Below are 16476 nucleotides of genomic sequence, written 5' to 3' on the forward strand. Positions count from 1 at the left end.
GGGGGGGGGGGGGGGGTGCCACAAGAGGGTTGTGAGCAGGTCAGCTCTGGGTGTAGACAGAGCCATCCACATGTAGGAGGTGGACTGGAGAGGGGGCAGATTAGAGGCTGAGTGTCCAGGTGGGAGGTGCGAGGAGCTACGGGGACAGAAAGGAGAGAGAGGCAGACAGAGTAGGAGGGGATGGTGCTGGGTGTGGTGGTGCACACCTGTAATCCCAGCAGCTCAGGAGGCTGAGACAGGAGGATCTCGAGTTCAAAGCCAACCTCAGCAACGGCAAGGCGCTAAGCAACTCAGTGAGAGCCTGTTTCTAAATAAAATATAAAAAGGTGCTGGGGATGTGGCTCAGTGGTTGAGTGCCCCTGGGTTTAATCCCCAGGACCAAAAAGTAAAAATAAAAAGCAGGAAGGTAAGGGTCCTGGGGTAACCAGAATGAACCCTGAATTTAGAATCAGACAGGACACAGTTGGGGAGCCTCCCTGCCTCTCCCTGGACACCTGTTTGGCAACACCCCCTTCTCTTTCTGGGGTGCTCTCTGCCCTGGAATTCGGGTTCCACAGCCTCCCCTTCCTCCTGCCTCCTTGCCCACAGGTTCCAGGCAGCCCCACCCTCCCGGTTCTTTGTCACTGGAGAGTGGGGATTAGAACCCAGCTCCAGGAGCCGGTGCTTTGAGTCATCAGCGGCTGCGAGCTGGTGTGGAGAGGAGGGGCCGGGTCTTCCCACCCTGGTTCCTTCCGCCCTGTCCCCTTGGTTCCGAGGAGTCACCTGTCAGCTAGAAAGAGCTCCTGGGGATTAGAGAGCCCCACCTCATCTTCCTCGTCCCCTTCCCACAAGCCGGAAGTCAGAAGTCCCAGTTGGGCTGGGACAAAGAGAGCTAACTGCCTCGTCAGCCTGGGGCCTGGGGTGGCTGACAGAGGGGACAGGTGGGGCAGCATGACAGGTGGCTGAGGAGCCAGGTGGCCAGTGTGAAAGGTGGCCGGCAGATGAAAGGACAGGCAGGTAGGTGGACACAGAGATAGGCAGGCGGAACCAGGGACAGCCACAGAGAGGATCCCGCAGCCACAGAGAAGGTGAGCGGGGGCAGGCCATCCACCACGGAGGGGTGGCATGTGGGGACAAGTAGAGGGGACAGTAGGTCAGCTCCTGAGAGACCTTCAGAGAGAAGGGGAGAGGGGAGAGAGGGTACGGGTGGGAGGCCAGGGAAGGGCCACCTCTGAGAGTCCCTTTCTCCCAGGCTGTGGCGGCGGCCGCTATGAGGCTGGGCATCACCCTGCTCCTGTGCACTCTTGGTGAGTTCCTGGGCAGGGCCAGGACGGGCGAGAAGAGGCTCCGTCTTCCAGCTCAGCTCAGCCTGGCCCTAGGATGGGAGGGGGGCAGCGGCTCTGGCCCACACCTGGCCTGCCCTGCTGCCACCGTGTCTCGGGCTCTCTGCTTCCCTCTAGTCCCTCTGTCCCCTTTCCCTCCCTCTCTGGGCCACTCTGGTGGGCCACTGTGTCTCAGACCGGCTCTCTCCATCTCTGTGCTCCCCTTCTTTCTCTGACCCCTGGTCTCTGTCTCTGACCCCCTCTCTCTAGCTCCGTGCCTGTCCCCAGGGGCGAGCCAGGCTGACACAGAGAAGATTGTCAATGGCGTGGAGTGCCTGCCTCACTCGCAGCCGTGGCAGGTGGGGCTCTTTGAGGGCACCAGCCTGCGCTGCGGGGGAGTCCTCATTGACCGCAGATGGGTCCTCACAGCTGCTCACTGCAGCGGCAGGTGAGCCCCAGTCTGGGCCCTTCCTGGTGGGCAAAGAAGGGTGATGGGGAGGCAAGTGCTAGGGAGGGTCCCCAGGGAGGCACCACTCAGAATAGATCTTAGGGGATGAGGGTGCCAAGGGTACAAAACTAGTTCTGCAACAAAAGAGTCTGAGGTTAGATGAGGAGTGGAACTTCCTCAAGAGTGGGACTAGGGTGGGGCTGGGTGGGGTGAGGTGTAGTGGGTGGAGGACCCAGAGGGTCCTCATGTGCCACCCTTTCCTATATGGCATCTGTCACCAGTCTCAGCCACTACTGGTCCCAGTCTGGGTCCTGGACCACATTTACCCCAAACTGAGTGCAACCACAGGGACAAGGTCTGTCACCTTCCTGGGCCTCAGTAGCCCCATTTGTAAGATGAGCCACTTTTTAGGTCTGATGCTCTGGGGTTTTTTGATGAAAGGGGAGATCAGACCTGAAGGGGCTGAAAGACAGCAGGACAGAGATGCCATGCATAATCCACTTGCTCAGACAACAGTACTGACAACTCCTCTATGGGACCAAGTGGCAGGGGCAGGCATTGAACTAGGGAAGATGTCAACTCCAATCACCTCCTGGGCTTCACTGTTTAAGAGCGTCGGAGCAGGCGCGCGGCTCCGAGGGGGCGGGGCTGCCATGCCACCTGCTGAGCCGCTGCGACCCCAGCAGGTACTGGGTGCGCCTGGGGGAGCACAGCCTCAGCAGGCTGGACTGGGCCGAGCAGATCCGGCGCAGCGGCTTCTCCGTGACCCACCCCAGCTACCGGGGAGCCCTGCAGAACCACGAGCACGACCTCAGGCTGCTGCGGCTGGGGACACCAGTGCACGTGACCCGCGCCGTGCGGCCCCTGCCCCTGCCTAGCTCTTGCGCCGCAGCTGGCACAGAGTGCCACATCTCCGGCTGGGGCACCACCAACAAACCATCGAGTAAGGAGCCCCCTGGGCAGGGGTCAGAAGAGGGAAAGCCCGGGGTGGAGGGTGAGAGGGCAGGAGAGAGGTCAGGCCTGGCAGCAAGGGAGTGCGGTAGACACCAGGACCAGGTCTGGGGTCAGAGATCAGGAGGGATCTCCTAGGACTTAAAGAGGTGAAGGGAGTGGGTGTGGGGTCAGAAGTCAGAGGTCAGGGATGCAATCAGGTCAGAGTGAGGTCAGGGGAGTAAAGGTATATATAAGTAGGATCTGGGTGTCAAGGGTCAGGGGCTTGGGTATAGAGGTCCTGGGATCCAGATGTTGCAGATCTGGGTATAAATTGGGATTTTATCTCATAGCTGAGGTTAGAAGTCAGGGGCCAGAGGTTTAGGTTCATAGAATCTGGGGTCAAATAAACTAGGATCAGAAGACACTCTGGAGTTGGGACAAAGGAAATGAAGAGGGGGACTTTGAGGGACCCTGTAGCACGACCTCCCGTCCCCAGGCCCATTCCCTGACCGGCTCCAGTGCCTCAGCCTCTCCATCGTCTCCAATGCCGCCTGCCAGGCCGTGTTTCCCGGGAGGATCACCGACAACATGGTGTGCGCCGGCGGGGTCGCTGGGAGGGACGCCTGCCAGGTGAGCACACACAGGAGGTGCATGGTCACCCAGGACAGGAAGTGGGGGCTGAGGAAGGGAAACCAAAGCAGGGAGGGACTCGTGGAAATGGGGACAGAGGAAGAGATGGGTGAGAAAGAAGGCGAGGTTCAGGGAGGCGGAGAACAGGTCGAGGGCCGGACGAGGACGGAGCGAGGGAGGGAATGGAGGAGGGAGGTGGAGACGGACAGGTGGCCCAAAGAGAGGGAGGGGGGAACAGAAGGACAAAGGGTGAGGAGGGCAAAGGACCAGCCAGGATCTGGAGCTGCCAGACCCAGGGCTCTGGGCATTCCCCACACTATCTTCCAGCTGGTGCGGCTCCAGGGTGACAAAGAGATGTGGGGACAGAGACGGGAAGGGGCCAGTGGGCTTTTACCCTCTGATTCCACATTCTTGCTTTCTGGGGACCCCCAGGAAGGAGGAGGAGGCTGCTAAATCTCACTGTCCCGGTACCCAGCCACTGTCCTTAAGAGAACTCTCTGCCCTCGTGCAGTCCCGCCCTCCTTCTCTGGGATTGGCCGTAGGAGATAGTTTTCTCTTCACTCATTGGCCAGCGGCCCAGCCAATGTCCTGGAAGAGTCCCACCTCCCTTCCTGGGATTGGCCCTCAGGGACAGTGTGCTCTCTTCGATTGGCTGGCCACTTCTATTGTCTTCCCGGAGCCTGGCTGTGCTCCTCCCTCTCAAGACCAGGCTTGGACCACCACCCGTAAGGCCTAGGAAAGGATCTGTGATAGGCGAGGGGTGGGGAGGAAAGCAGGAGCAGGATGACTCCCTTATTTATGCAGCATTCCGTCTTACAGGGTGACTCTGGGGGACCCCTGGTATGCGGGGGAGTCCTTCAGGGGCTGGTGTCCTGGGGGTCCGTGGAGCCTTGCGGGCAAAAAGGCATCCCAGGAGTCTACACCAATGTTTGCAAGTATGTGGATTGGATCCGGATGATCATAAGGAACAACTGACCTGCTTCCTCCATCTCCACCCTCAACTTGGGGGCCTTTCTGACCCTCAGCACCAGAATCTTTTGTTGATCTGGGGAACTTCTTGGAACTGCGATTCTAGTCAGTCCTCCTGAGGCCCATGACTTGAGGGGAGGACTGCACAACTGTCAGAAATAAATACCGTGTAACTGAAGGAGGGCTGTGTCTGTCTGATGATCCTAAGCTCTTTGAGACTGGAGGGAGCCTCCTGGGCTCCTCTACCTCCAGATACAGAAATAGACATCAGAGAGTGTAGCGTTTTCCCTCAGGGATCACACAGGAATGGGGCAAAAAAATTTACTGGTAATACTAAAAATGAAGGCCATCTTTCTCCATCAGGCATGATAGAAATAGTGCCCAGAGCTTATATGCTCTTCAGTGGCCTATGAAGAACCTGAAAGAAGAAAAAGAAAATATCAAATGCCAACTGAAAATCAAATTTCAGTGACCATTTAATGAAATGTCTATGACATGTGACTTTTTTTACATTGGCCAATGGCGGCTTGGCTCTTTTGTGTTGAGCCAACTTATATTGGTGCAGGAAGTCAGTCTATTTTAATGTCTGGATGGCCCAGGGTGGTGGAATGTGGCCCCTGTCTCAAAGGGTCCTGCCCACCTCTGGGGTTCTCTCCAACAGGCCGAAAGAGAACATCATCCTCTGAAAAGTGTGGATGGGGACCTGGGGACTGAGGAGGACAGGGCTCAGCAGCACAGCCAGGCCTGTGACTGACTGAGCCCAACAGAGCTGGGCTCTCCTCGTGACTCTCTGGAGTCTTCATCCCACCCCCCACCCCACCCCAAGGCAGGGCCATCACCCCCATGCTGCAGATGAAGCCTCGTGGGGTGGAGTCCCTCATCCCACGTCACAGAGGTAGGAAGAGGCAGAACCAGGGTTTGAGGCCAGGGTTGGCTGCTGTCAGAACCTAGGGCTACCCCGCCTTGTTCCACATCTGGTTAGGGAGAGAGCAGAGAAAGACCCAGGGAGGAGATCTGAGAACAAACAGCTGGGAGAAGTGGGGCTCCACACCGGGTTTCCCAGATGAGGAGGCTGAGGTGGCTGAAGGACTGGAAGTCGTCAGGCCCAGGCCCCGCAGCAGCGAGTAAGTGCACAGCTGGACTTGGACCCAGATGTCCAGCATCCAGAGGCCCAGGAGGTGGGGAGAGCCGCAGAGGGAAGAGGCTTCAGAGAAGGAGGATCCAGAGAGCCCTAGGGCTTGGGGCACCTGCCGGGCTCTTCTCCCCTTGCTGGGCCCTGGCTGTGCAGGCCCCGACCTGCCTCTCTCACCTGCCGTCCTGCCCCTTCGCCTGGCAGCAGCCCCACCTCCCTGACGCCCCAGTTTCCCCCATCTTTGGAAAGGAGAAGGGAGGGGCCCAGAGGAGGCCAGGGGCCACAGCCAGCTGGGGCTTCGAGGAGAAAGGGGCAGGGCAGGCAGAGACAGAGGAACTGGAGGAAGACAGGGACTGGAAAGCTTGGGAGCCACTGAGACATGGACAGGAAGAAGGACAGGCCACTAGAGACAGGGCCCAGAGCCCAGACGGAGGAAGGAGCAGAGAGGGTCGAAGGCCTAGAGACAGAAGGAAGAAGACCTCCCACACAGAGGGCCAGTGTGGCAGAGAATGACAGAAACAGATTCAGAGATGAGCAAGAAGGGGACCGGTGCATACAAGACAGATGACACAGGGGAAGAGGGGCCTGGAGAGGTGACGCGGGCAGCAGAGTGCCAGGGAGGCCCCCACACCCCGCCCCCAGGCAGCAAGGCAGGGCTTGGAGGCCAGTCATCCCGGTCTGCCCCGGGCCACCCCTGCCTGCCGGCCTGCCTGGTGCCTGGCGCTCTGACCCAGCCTGCCGCAGCTGCCACCGCCGGTCCCCCGGAGCCCCAGCCCAGAGCCCGTGAGTCGGGGAGGGAAGAGAAGCCCCCTCCAGGAGTCTGCTGACCCTGGACGCCAGTCCTCCTCTGCCTCGGTACCCACTCCCCTCTGCTCTGTCCTTTCCAGCTTGGGTGGGGCTCTCTACCTCTCTCTGGTCTCTCACCTCCAACCTGCTGCCCCCAACTTCCATGACCTCTGACCCCAGCTGGGAAGCTCAGTCCACCCTTCAGTCCCACCCCCGCTGGCAGGGCATCTCAGGGCACAGCCCTCGCCGTCCACCCCGCCCAGCTCCCTCGGGCTGTCTTTCAAAGGGGCAGGGGTGCACCAAGGGGAAAGGAGGAAGGCAGACACGGTCCCACGCTGACCACTTCCTTCCTTGGAGGCGGACCTCAAAGCCTCCATGTGGCCCTGCTGTTGAGACCACAAAAAATGGGGTGGTTACCGGATGGGGCCTGGACCCTGGCCAGGTGTGGAGGGGCGAGAAGAAGAGCACCTCCACAGTGTGCCCAGAGGCCCGGCCCTGGCGCGCCCCACAGCCCCTCCCAGCAACTTCCTCTGGCTCCTTGGCATTCCAGAAGCTTCTAGCTGGCCCAAGTCCCCTCCAGGCCACCCTGGAGCCTAAGATTGACCTTAAGGTTGATTGTTGTGCTATGAGAACCAGGGGGCTCCCCAGACTGGCCCCTCCCTGGGGGAAGCAGGCAGGGCCAGGAGAGGGGGCAGCTGGCGTGAGGCGAGGGTGTCGTGAACAGCCCTCCTCTCCCCTCAGAGTGCTAAGGGCCGGCTCCCTTCTTGTCCCCAGAGGAACCCGGGCCTTGCCCTGCCCCGCTCCAGGCCATGATGATTCTGCGATTCATCACGCTTGCTCTGGTGACAGGTACCGTGATGGTGACAGATGGGGAGGGCCGGGCCCTGGTTCTGCCATCGCTGGGAACCCTACCCTCTGGTATTCAAAACCTAGACAGACCTATGTGTCATGGGCATGGAGACCACCACAGGGCCATGCTGGGTGTAACCCCTCTAGATGCCAGCATGGGGAGAGGTCAGGGGCCCAGAGGAGGGACCAGGGAGCCGTGGTGGGGAGGGCTGAGCCACCAGTGAGGAAGCACTTCAGTTCCTCAACACCTGACCCAACCATGGCACACCCCGTGGGACCCGGGTCGAGGCCAGCCCACCCCCTCACTCTCCTCTCCCACATCCAGGTCTCCCCGGCCTAGCCCTTCTCAGGCCTGAGCTCCTCTTTTGCCCCACCTCCTGCAGGGCATGTCAGGGGAGAGACCAGGATCATCAAGGGGTACGAATGTCCTCCTCATTCGCAGCCCTGGCAGGTGGCCTTGTTCCAGAAGACGCGGCTGCTCTGTGGGGCCACCCTCATCGCCCCCAAATGGCTCCTGACAGCAGCCCACTGCCGCAAGCCGTGGGTGCGGGGGCTGGGGCGGGGCTGGGAGGGGGCTGGAGGTGGAGAGATGGGTGGCAGGGGGCTTGAGGACAGGAAGGACATGGAGGAGGGTGGAGAGCTCGGCGGAGATGGGGAGGGGGCGTTAGCAGGATGGGTGGGATCGGTTGGGATTGCAGACAGAGGGATGGATGTTTGGGGACCTGGTGGTTCTGGGAATGGGTTGGGGGTGGGGTTGGAGCTTGGAAGGGAGCTCCAGAGGGAGATGGGGTTGGAAGCGGAGCCCTGTCCCTTTGTTCTCGAAGGTGTCACTCATCTCTCCTCCCCAACCCTGCGCGTGTGTCCCCTCCACCTCTCCATCTCTGACCACTGTCCCTCCCACCTCAGCAGCTACGTGGTCCTCCTGGGGGAGCACAACCTGCAGCATCAGGATGGCTGTGAGCAGAGGCGAACGGCCACCGAGTCCTTCCCCCACCCAGACTTCAACAACAGCCTCCCCAACAAGGACCACCGCAATGACATCATGCTGGTGAAAATGTCCTCCCCGGCCCTCATTACCGGGGCCGTGAGACCCCTCACCCTGTCGTCACACTGCGTCGCTGCTGGCACCCGCTGCCTCATTTCCGGCTGGGGCACCACGTCCAGCCCCCAGTGTAGGGACTATAGAGGGGAACCTGGTGGGGGTGGGAAGGGAGGGGTGGTCACGAGGATGAAATGACACAAGGGACCAGAGGAACCTTCTCAGGTCCGATTCATAGTGATGCAAGAGGGGTTGCCTGGGGTGTCAGGAGTAGGATCTGTTGGAGGAAAGATGGAAAAGTCAGGACTGGGCATGTGGGGGGCGGGGACTGAGACACGCATTTGAGCCTCACAGTGGGACAGGTGTGATGTGCAATCTAAAACTGCTAATAGGAGACCTCAGACGAGGAGCTTCACCTCTCTGAAGCTTGGTTTTCTCCCCCCACACACACCAAGGTGGCATTAGAGATAATATGTAGACAGCGACTGCAGACAGATTGGCTCAATGGTGTGACCCTTGCTATTGGTATAAGCAGAGAGTCGAGTTGGCAGTGTGTACAGAGGACAAGGGCTCTCCCCGGAGGAGCGCAACTCGTGGGGCTGGGGAGGGGGGCTGGCTTCCCACGGCCTCTCCTACTGTCTCTGCAGTGCGCCTGCCCCACACCTTGCGATGCGCCAACATCTCTATCATTGACCACCAGGAGTGTGAGAGCGCCTACCCAGGCAACATCACGGACACCATGTTGTGCGCCAGCGTCAAGAAAGAGGGCAAAGACTCCTGCCAGGTCAGAGGGCAGGGCCAGGTCTCCCACCACACCCCAGCCCCTTCCCCAACCTCAGTGACATGCACAACCCCAACCCCAGTGCCAAGGCCACCTGTCCCTGCAGCTAAACCCACTCCATCCCCAGTTACCATATCTGACTCCAACACACTCCCCAGCCCCATGCCCACCCCCATTTCCAACTGGACCATCCCCAAACTCATTTTTTTTAGTTGTAGATGGACACAATGCCTTTATTTTGTTTATTTAGTTTTATGTGGTGCTGGGGATTGAACCCAGCGCCTCACACATGCTAGGCAAGTGGTCTACCACTGAGCTACAACCCCAGCCCCCCAAACTCATTTGACCTTAAAGCCATCCTTACTCCCACCCACAATCCCAAGTTCACCACCCCAGTCCATCACCAACACATCCTCTCCCCACTCCCTCCCTTCCCACACCATCCCCCCCCCCACTTTCCAGAACCTCCGCCCTTTGCTCTGACTGGTTCTCTCTCTTCCCATGCCCAGGGTGACTCTGGGGGNAGGTATCTGGCATGAGGAGTAAGGGCCCAGAGCTGGAATTAGGGCCCTCTGTTGTTTGGTGGACTTGCTGTGTGACTTCTTGTGAGTCATTGCCTTCTCTGAGCCTGCCAGTTCCTCACCCCAAATAAGGGAGTAGTCTCAGGTGATGTTGATGCCCCTTGCAGCCTGGGCCTCTTGTGATTCATGAGCCCGAGTGTCATCTGGAGACACACAGATGGCAGGGAGGGTGTGAGATGGGCATGCATGGTATGATGCAAGGCCACCGCCCCCCCAACACTGATCACCAGTCACACACACAAGAAGCCCACTGCGCCGGCTGTTGGGTGGGCTCCAGACACAAAGCATCCTTCTCTCGGCCTCTTGTTCTGCTCCTCTCCTCTTCTGTCTTTCCTGTTTCCCTCCCTCCCTCCGTCTTGCCTCGTTCTTCAGGGTCTCCCTTCCCCCGCTGGCTTGTGTCCCTCCTACTCTTTCCATCCAGCTATTTGGCCTCTGCCTCCTTCCCCTTCGGCATTCTGCCAGCTCTCACCTGTCTCCCTGGTGCATATTTCCCTGTTCATCTCCTCTCTCCAGTGGCTGAACATCATCACTTGCCATCCCACCCCTGGGTTCCCTGGAGACAGGGCACCCTCCCCCGACCACAACCACACCAGGAAAGACTTCTTGGAACAGGGGACCCCGGCAGTCCCCATAAGAATCCAGCCACAAAAAGGGTGTTTGGGTCACAGGGAGAAGCCTGTATTCCAGGGCCCCTCCCAGGGCAGGAATCTGGGGCCCAGGTCGGGTGCCAGCCTCACCCACGGAGTAATTAGGCTGAGGGAAAAAGAGGGAGTGAATCCCTGGGGGAAGGGTGGGGAAGCTTCCGGGATCTCGAGGGTTAAAAGGGAAGGTCTGCCAGGGGTCCCCGGGCAGAGGATTCTGACGGCCCACACAGCAGGGCAGGGGACTCTGGTTCTTCTTCCTCCTTCCTACTGAGGACTCCCAGGTGAAGCGGGATGCCGTCCACGCGCGCTGGGGCGGATTACGAGAGGTTGGGTGGGGACCCTCAGGCCACAGGCAGGAGCCCTGTCTGAGCCTCGATTTCCCTATTGGCGGGACGGGAAAATCCCAAAGCAGTGCAATTTAGAAGAGGTCCCCATTGGCTCAGGTCTGGGATCCCCACCCCACCTGCGAAGGAGGGTGAAACCCCGCGCGCGACATGGCTGGCCACCGCGGCCGCCCGGGCTCTCGGAGGTCTCCTCTGGGACATAGGGAGGAAGGGAGGAAGCCACTCGAGGAGGAAGCTACCAAGGGTGTCATTAGGGTAATTGCTCCCATTAGGGCAGTTCAGGCCCGAATTGCCAGCTCCCCCGCCCCCGCGGTGGTCGGCTGCAGGTTAAACGGGTCGCGGCCGTCTGGGGTGGCCCAGGCAAGACGGACAGACCCGCGAGGTGGGGGTCCCTGACTGCGCATCTGTTTTAACCCGCCTCCCGTCTCCCAGCCCTGGTCCTCGCCATGAAACCCTCGCACCGCCACCTTTCCGCTGCCTCTGGCGTCTGGGCCCTGATGAAGCTGCTGCTGCCGCTATTGATGGCGCAACTCCGGGGTGAGACGGGAAACAGGGGACGGCTGAAGGGCCGGGACCAAGGGAGGAGTACGCTCTGCCACCCGCCCTCGCGCACTTCTCCCTTGGGGACCCCCGCACCCACCCCACGTTCCCGAGCACGGATCCGCGGAGTCCCTTTGCTAGCTCGGCCCCTGGTGTCCCGCCCCATCAGACTGTGCTGTCCGGCCCCAGTCCTTCTGCTCCCCTCACACGGCCTCATTCTGTCCCCACCTCTTCTTACTCGGCCGCATTTTGCCCCAAGCTTTGCCTTGCCACTTTTTACCCTCTCGGGTTTTCCAATTCCATTTGATTATTCCCATCGCTCCTCCCGGATGGCTTTCCATCAGCCACTTGCGCAACTCCCGGCCGCGTTCTGGCCACGCCCCCTTACCGCCCCACCGCCTTCGGTTTCCACCCCCCGGCCGCCCGCGGGGTTCTAGCTCCGCCCCCTTTAGAATCCCGCCGGGTTCTAGCTCCGCCCCCTGTCATCAGCCGCAGTCTGTCTCCGCCCCTTTCCACCCCGCAGCCCTCTGCGGCCCCGCGTTACCACCCCTCTGTGCCCGCAGCGTCAGGTGTGAGGTCCTCGCCCCTCCAGACCCCCGCATTCTGACTTGCGCTACTCCGTCCACCTCTCCTTGCACATTCGCGCCTTTCTTCGCCCACTTTCATTCGGTTCAAGCAGTCCCCCCAGTTCTCCACTCTCTGGTGTCTGGCAGTGTCCCCCTCCCTTTCAGGCCAATCCCCAGATTCTTCCAACGGGCTCTTATCCCCCGCCCCGTCTTCTCCGTTCTCTCTCCAGCCGCGGATGCGCTCCCAGTAAATGACACAGGCTTGGAACTTGCGGCCTTTGGCGCCCCCTGCACGCGCGGCTCGCAGCCCTGGCAGGTCTCCCTCTTCAAGGGCCTCAAATTCCACTGCGCAGGCGTCCTAGTGGACGAGAGCTGGGTGCTCACTGCAGCACACTGCTGGAACGACAAGTACGGGTTGCTCCTACGACAAGTAGAGGACGCCACGGAGTGGGTGGGAAACCAATCCCAGGGAGGGGCGGGAAGAGCAGGAACAACTGGGTCTCTCCCAGCTCCAGATGGGGTTAATCGTGGAGGCCTTCCTGGTGATGGAGAGGCCGGGCTTGTGCGGTGGACACCAGGGGGCGGTGTGGTCCTTCTCAGTGTTTCCGGGTCCATGATGCCTGCCCAGCTAGCTGATTCTCCCCTTCCACTGGGAGTAGGTAGTTGTATGCAAGAGGCCCAAGTCGGGATCTGATGTGGTCAGGAACTCAGAAGTAAAGGGTAATGTTCACCTCAGGAGTCCCCACCCAGGGAGAAGGACTGGGTGTCATTATAGAGAAAGCAGGAGGTAGACCTAACCAGGACCAGCCCCCAGCCCTCAACTCCTGCAGAACCCAGGAACCCCTGCCCCCGTGTCCAGGAGTCCAGGCCACAGGCCCCACCCTCTCCAGCCCCTTCCTCCGTGGGACCCAGGAGTCCCAGCCTCCCCTGCTCCTGTGGCCCTCTTCCCTCAGACCCCTCCTACCTCAGGACACAGGTGTGGGTCCTCACTCCCTGCCTGCACCCTCCACCCCAGGGACCCGGAGCCCGGGGCCCAAGCTCCAGAAGGTTTTGCCTCCCTGTGACTCTTTCCTCCCCAGGTCCCTGTGGGCTCGAGTTGGGGACGACCACCTGCTTCTTCTCCAGGGGGAGCAGCTCCGCCTGGCTAGCCACCCCGTTGTCCACCCCAAGTACCTCCAGGGCTCAGGCCCCCTCCTGCCAAGGCGGACAGATGAGCATGACCTCATGCTGCTGAAGCTGGGCAGGCCTGTTGTGCAGGGGCCCCGCGTCCAGGTCCTGCAGCTGCCCAACCGCTGTGCCCAGCCTGGAGACCAGTGCCAGATCGCTGGCTGGGGCACCACATCCTCCCGGAGAGGCAAGAGTGGGGGCCCTGAGGCTGGCATCTCAGGGAGGAGGGGTGGGGCCTGCATCTCAGGGCTGAGGGAGGAGGGCTGGGCCTGGACCCCTGGGCCTGAGGGGGTAGGCACTGGGCCTGGACCCCNTGAGGACCCCTGGGTCTGAGGGAAGAGGGCTGGGCCTGGACCCTGGGTCTGAGGGAAGAGGGCTGGGCTTGGATCCCTGGGCCTGAGGGGGGAGGCTGGGGCCTGATTCCTGGGAGGACATCTGGGGCCTGGGCTAGGCAGTCTTGCATCTCACCCCTGGGTAACGGAGGCTAGGCTGGCCCTAGGAATTACCTGGCATGTTCTCCCATCAGTGAAGTACAACAAAGGCCTGAGCTGCTCCAGGGTCACTCTCCTGACCCCTAAAGCATGCGAAGTCTTCTACCCTGGAGTGATCACCAGCAACATGATTTGTGCTGGACTGGACCAGGGCCAGGACCCTTGCCAGGTAGGGAATGGCCAGGAGGAAAGAGATGCCTGTCCCTGCCCCCAACCTCGTTCTCTACTCCATCCTTGACCCCAGGCCCTCCCTGTCCTCACCCTCTCAGCCCCTAGCCCACCCTCCAGCTGTCCTCACCCCACCACATCCTCCCATCTCCCAATCCCTATCCACCCCTCACCTACCATGATCCAGAGTCCAACCTCAACCCCAGCACATCTCCTGACCCTACCCTGGACCCCAAGTCCACTTCCATCCTCACCCCAGTGCACGCCAACCTCACACCTAACTCCAACCCCACCCAACCCCATCATTATCCCACCTAACTCTAGCCTGGCCCCAGCCCCTTCCCTCCTCATCAGACCCCGAGTGGAAGCTCTCACATTGGGGTCTCCCTTCTCCCACCTGCAGAGTGACTCGGGCGGCCCCTTGGTGTGTGACCAGACCTTACAGGGCATCCTCTCCTGGGGCGTTTACCCCTGCGGCTCTGCCCAGCATCCGGCTGTTTACACCCAGATCTGCAAATATGTCCCCTGGATCAAGAAAACCATACGCTCCAAATGATCCAGCCTCCAAGACCCCTTCACCACCTGTACTCCTCCTCGGCCCTTCCTCCCCAGCTGGCCAGACCCTCCGTACCCTGCCTGCCCATCTGTTCTCTTCCCTCATTCCCCTGACACTCCTGTCCTCTGCTCACTCTGGAGCCAAAGAAGAGAAAGTTGTGGCAAAGGTTTGTTCAGGAAAAGTGAGGAACCCGAAAGTCACCTAATCTCTGAGCAAAGTTATCAGAGTCAGCCGACCTGGCTTCCACTACCATTCACTGCTGGGTGACCTGGGGCAAGCCATGTACCCTCTCTGAGCCTTGGTTTCCTCACCTGAAAAACAGGGACAATGAAGTGCCTACCTCTTAAATGCACCATCAGGCACAGGTGACGGAACGTGCCTGATCTGGTAATTGTCATGTAAGCCTGATCAATGAGTGTGCGCGCTGACTAAACGGTATCTGTTGTCATGACCACATCGTGGTAATAGTGTCTCTGTCCAAGGCAGAAGAGAGTCCAGCATAGCCCTCACTCCAAACCCCAGCCCCACCCTAGGCTGATGGGAGAACCATTCCCTGCTCTCCAGCTGAGCTTCAGGGAGCACGTGCACCTGCTTCCTCCTTCCCACCCACTACTTCCCACTTCTGGGTCCACCCAACACCAGCTCCTCTGTCCCAGCAGCCGTGAGGCTGCTCTTGACTCATCTGCTTGCTCTCTGCCTTCATGGGGTCACTGAACTCAAGGGAACTCACCCTGCATCCTTCCGGGCCCCCAGGACCAGAGGGCCAAGCCTCGCTTCCTACCTTGGTGCCCAGAGCCTCTGAGGTTTAGGGAGAATCTTTGGTTTGTTATTAACTGGCTTTGAGATGTTTGTCCTGGAAGCTTGGAAGGAGGGATTGTTTCCTTCTCCCTGAAATTGTCTCTGTAAATATTTCTGTCCTGGGGGGAGGGGGGCTTACGCACAGAATCCAGGCAAAATAAAACAAGCAGATGTTCGAGGGTCTCAGCTTCACCTGGACTTTGGAGTCTGAAGTTGTAAGTTATGACGCAGCTGAACATTGACACAGCAGGACTCTTCCACAAAAGCACGGACTGTGTTGCCCTTTCAAACACCAATTTATTGAGCATCTATTCTATGCTAGGCCCCATGCTGGGTGATGGGGACACACTGGTGACCACAAGGTCCCTGCTCCCACAGAGCCCTCAGAAGATGGACAGTCAAGGTCTGAGCACACAGTAGGGTATACCACTTCCTTCCCTTGGCTCTTCCTCGTCCCACCCCATAGCACACCCAGGAAATGTCAGTCCTGTGTATCAGCGCGGTTGGTCATCCAGGGATCACAAGTGAAGCAGGTGGAACTCGGGGCTGGACACATTTCCAGTCAATCCGTCCATGCCTTCACGCACTCTGTGCTGTTTACGCAGCTGCGTCTTGTGCCAGGCCCCAGAGCTGAGTCTGACTAAGCCCTGCCCTCAGGAAGCTGTGCGTCAGGTCCAGGAGGGAGGCAGGCAGGACTTACATTCTTGTCATTCAGGTCTCCATTCAAAGGTCACCTCCTCCAGGAGGCCTTCCTGGATTGTCCTGGAAAGGGGTCCCCTTTTGGTCACCAATCCCACTGCTCCCTTTATTTCTTTCACAGCACTCATTATAGCTGGAATTATTTCATTCACCTGTTTACTTGATAATGACTGTGCGTCCCCGTGAGGACAAGGACTCAGGTACTTGTATTCTAAGCACTTGCTCCAGTGCCTGGCACAGAAACCATCAGCGTATTGTTGAATGAACAAGGAACACAAATCCATCATTCCATGCACCACAGACACACCTCGGAGCATCTGAGGACTTTGCCTGAAGGAGTTGGGAGGCTTCTCACACCAAGGGATATTTGGGGGGGAATGTTAAAGGATAAGTAGGAGTTTGCCAGCTAAAGAAGACAATGCATATCACCATGGCACCTTGAGCTAGTTATTCGAATGCTTTCTGTACTTCAGTTCTCCGCTCTGCGGTGAGATACCTGCTTGACTAGACTCTCACCAGGATTGAATGGGCTAATATTCATGAGCAATATGCCTTACACTAGGTACAGAATGAAGATAGCTTTTCAGTATCCTGTAAAGCAGTTTAGTGGGGCTCTCATCACACAGTAGGTCCTTTGGGAGAGGGAGGAATTGGCCACAGGCAGGTCATGCTCTCAGGAAGGTCGTGTGGACTCCGCAGGAGATGGAGAGCCGGGCTGAGTACCCACCGCGAGTCGGCCTGCTCCTGGGTGCTCCCAATCTCTTAGCCATTGCCCCCCACTGCCCCCCGAAACCCTGGATATTACTGCTACTGAGCAGAGGAGAGAGGCCTGGTGACCTGTCCTAGGTCACATGCCTACCCAGTGCCAGCAGGGGACTCAGGCACAGATGGTTCGGTTCCAGACCGCACAGCCCAGACCCTGAGACCACAGCTGGGGATAGCCAAATGGAGCCCCCCAGCTGATAAGCCCGAGGCCAAGGGAGAGCGGAAGGGGCTGTGAGTGCCCAGGGACCCAGGGTTGACTCTGCCTGGAGAACTAAGAGAAGGCACCTTG

The 16476-nt window shown here is 59.4% G+C and overlaps 2 protein-coding genes across 5 annotated transcripts; both read left to right on the plus strand.

Moving 5' to 3' along the window:
* Window positions 1-1249: 1249 nt before the first annotated feature.
* On the plus strand, window positions 1250-4494 carry Klk12 (kallikrein related peptidase 12). Of its 2 annotated transcripts, XM_015496441.2 has the most exons (5): window positions 1250-1286; window positions 1590-1749; window positions 2433-2692; window positions 3179-3312; window positions 4132-4494. In XM_015496441.2, the coding sequence occupies exons 1-5, from the start codon at window positions 1250-1252 to the stop codon at window positions 4285-4287; spliced, it is 747 nt and encodes a 248-aa protein (XP_015351927.1). In that variant the 3' UTR covers window positions 4288-4494. The 2 variants fall into 2 exon arrangements, with proteins under 2 accessions (XP_015351927.1, XP_048646410.1); XM_048790453.1 differs by lacking the exons at window positions 1250-1286; window positions 2433-2692 and having other exon boundaries at window positions 1587-1749.
* A 677-nt stretch (window positions 4495-5171) lies between these two features.
* Klk10 (kallikrein related peptidase 10) lies at window positions 5172-15046 on the plus strand. Of its 3 annotated transcripts, none has more exons than XM_048790443.1 (6): window positions 5172-5405; window positions 6974-7048; window positions 7432-7588; window positions 7955-8220; window positions 8735-8871; window positions 13773-15046. In XM_048790443.1, the coding sequence occupies exons 1-6, from the start codon at window positions 5345-5347 to the stop codon at window positions 13923-13925; spliced, it is 849 nt and encodes a 282-aa protein (XP_048646400.1). In that variant the 5' UTR covers window positions 5172-5344; the 3' UTR covers window positions 13926-15046. The 3 variants fall into 3 exon arrangements, with proteins under 3 accessions (XP_048646400.1, XP_015351928.1, XP_048646399.1); XM_015496442.2 differs by lacking the exons at window positions 5172-5405; window positions 6974-7048; window positions 7432-7588; window positions 7955-8220; window positions 8735-8871 and adding exons at window positions 10261-10374; window positions 10870-10974; window positions 11774-11951; window positions 12623-12897; window positions 13237-13370 and having other exon boundaries at window positions 13773-15029; XM_048790442.1 differs by lacking the exons at window positions 5172-5405; window positions 6974-7048; window positions 7432-7588; window positions 7955-8220; window positions 8735-8871 and adding exons at window positions 10564-10692; window positions 10870-10974; window positions 11774-11951; window positions 12623-12897; window positions 13237-13370 and having other exon boundaries at window positions 13773-15030.
* The last annotated feature ends 1430 nt before the right edge of the window (window positions 15047-16476 follow it).

The sequence above is a fragment of the Marmota marmota genome, unplaced genomic scaffold, assembly GCF_001458135.2.
Source record: "Marmota marmota marmota unplaced genomic scaffold, marMar, whole genome shotgun sequence".
NCBI classification, from domain to species: domain Eukaryota; kingdom Metazoa; phylum Chordata; class Mammalia; order Rodentia; family Sciuridae; genus Marmota; species Marmota marmota.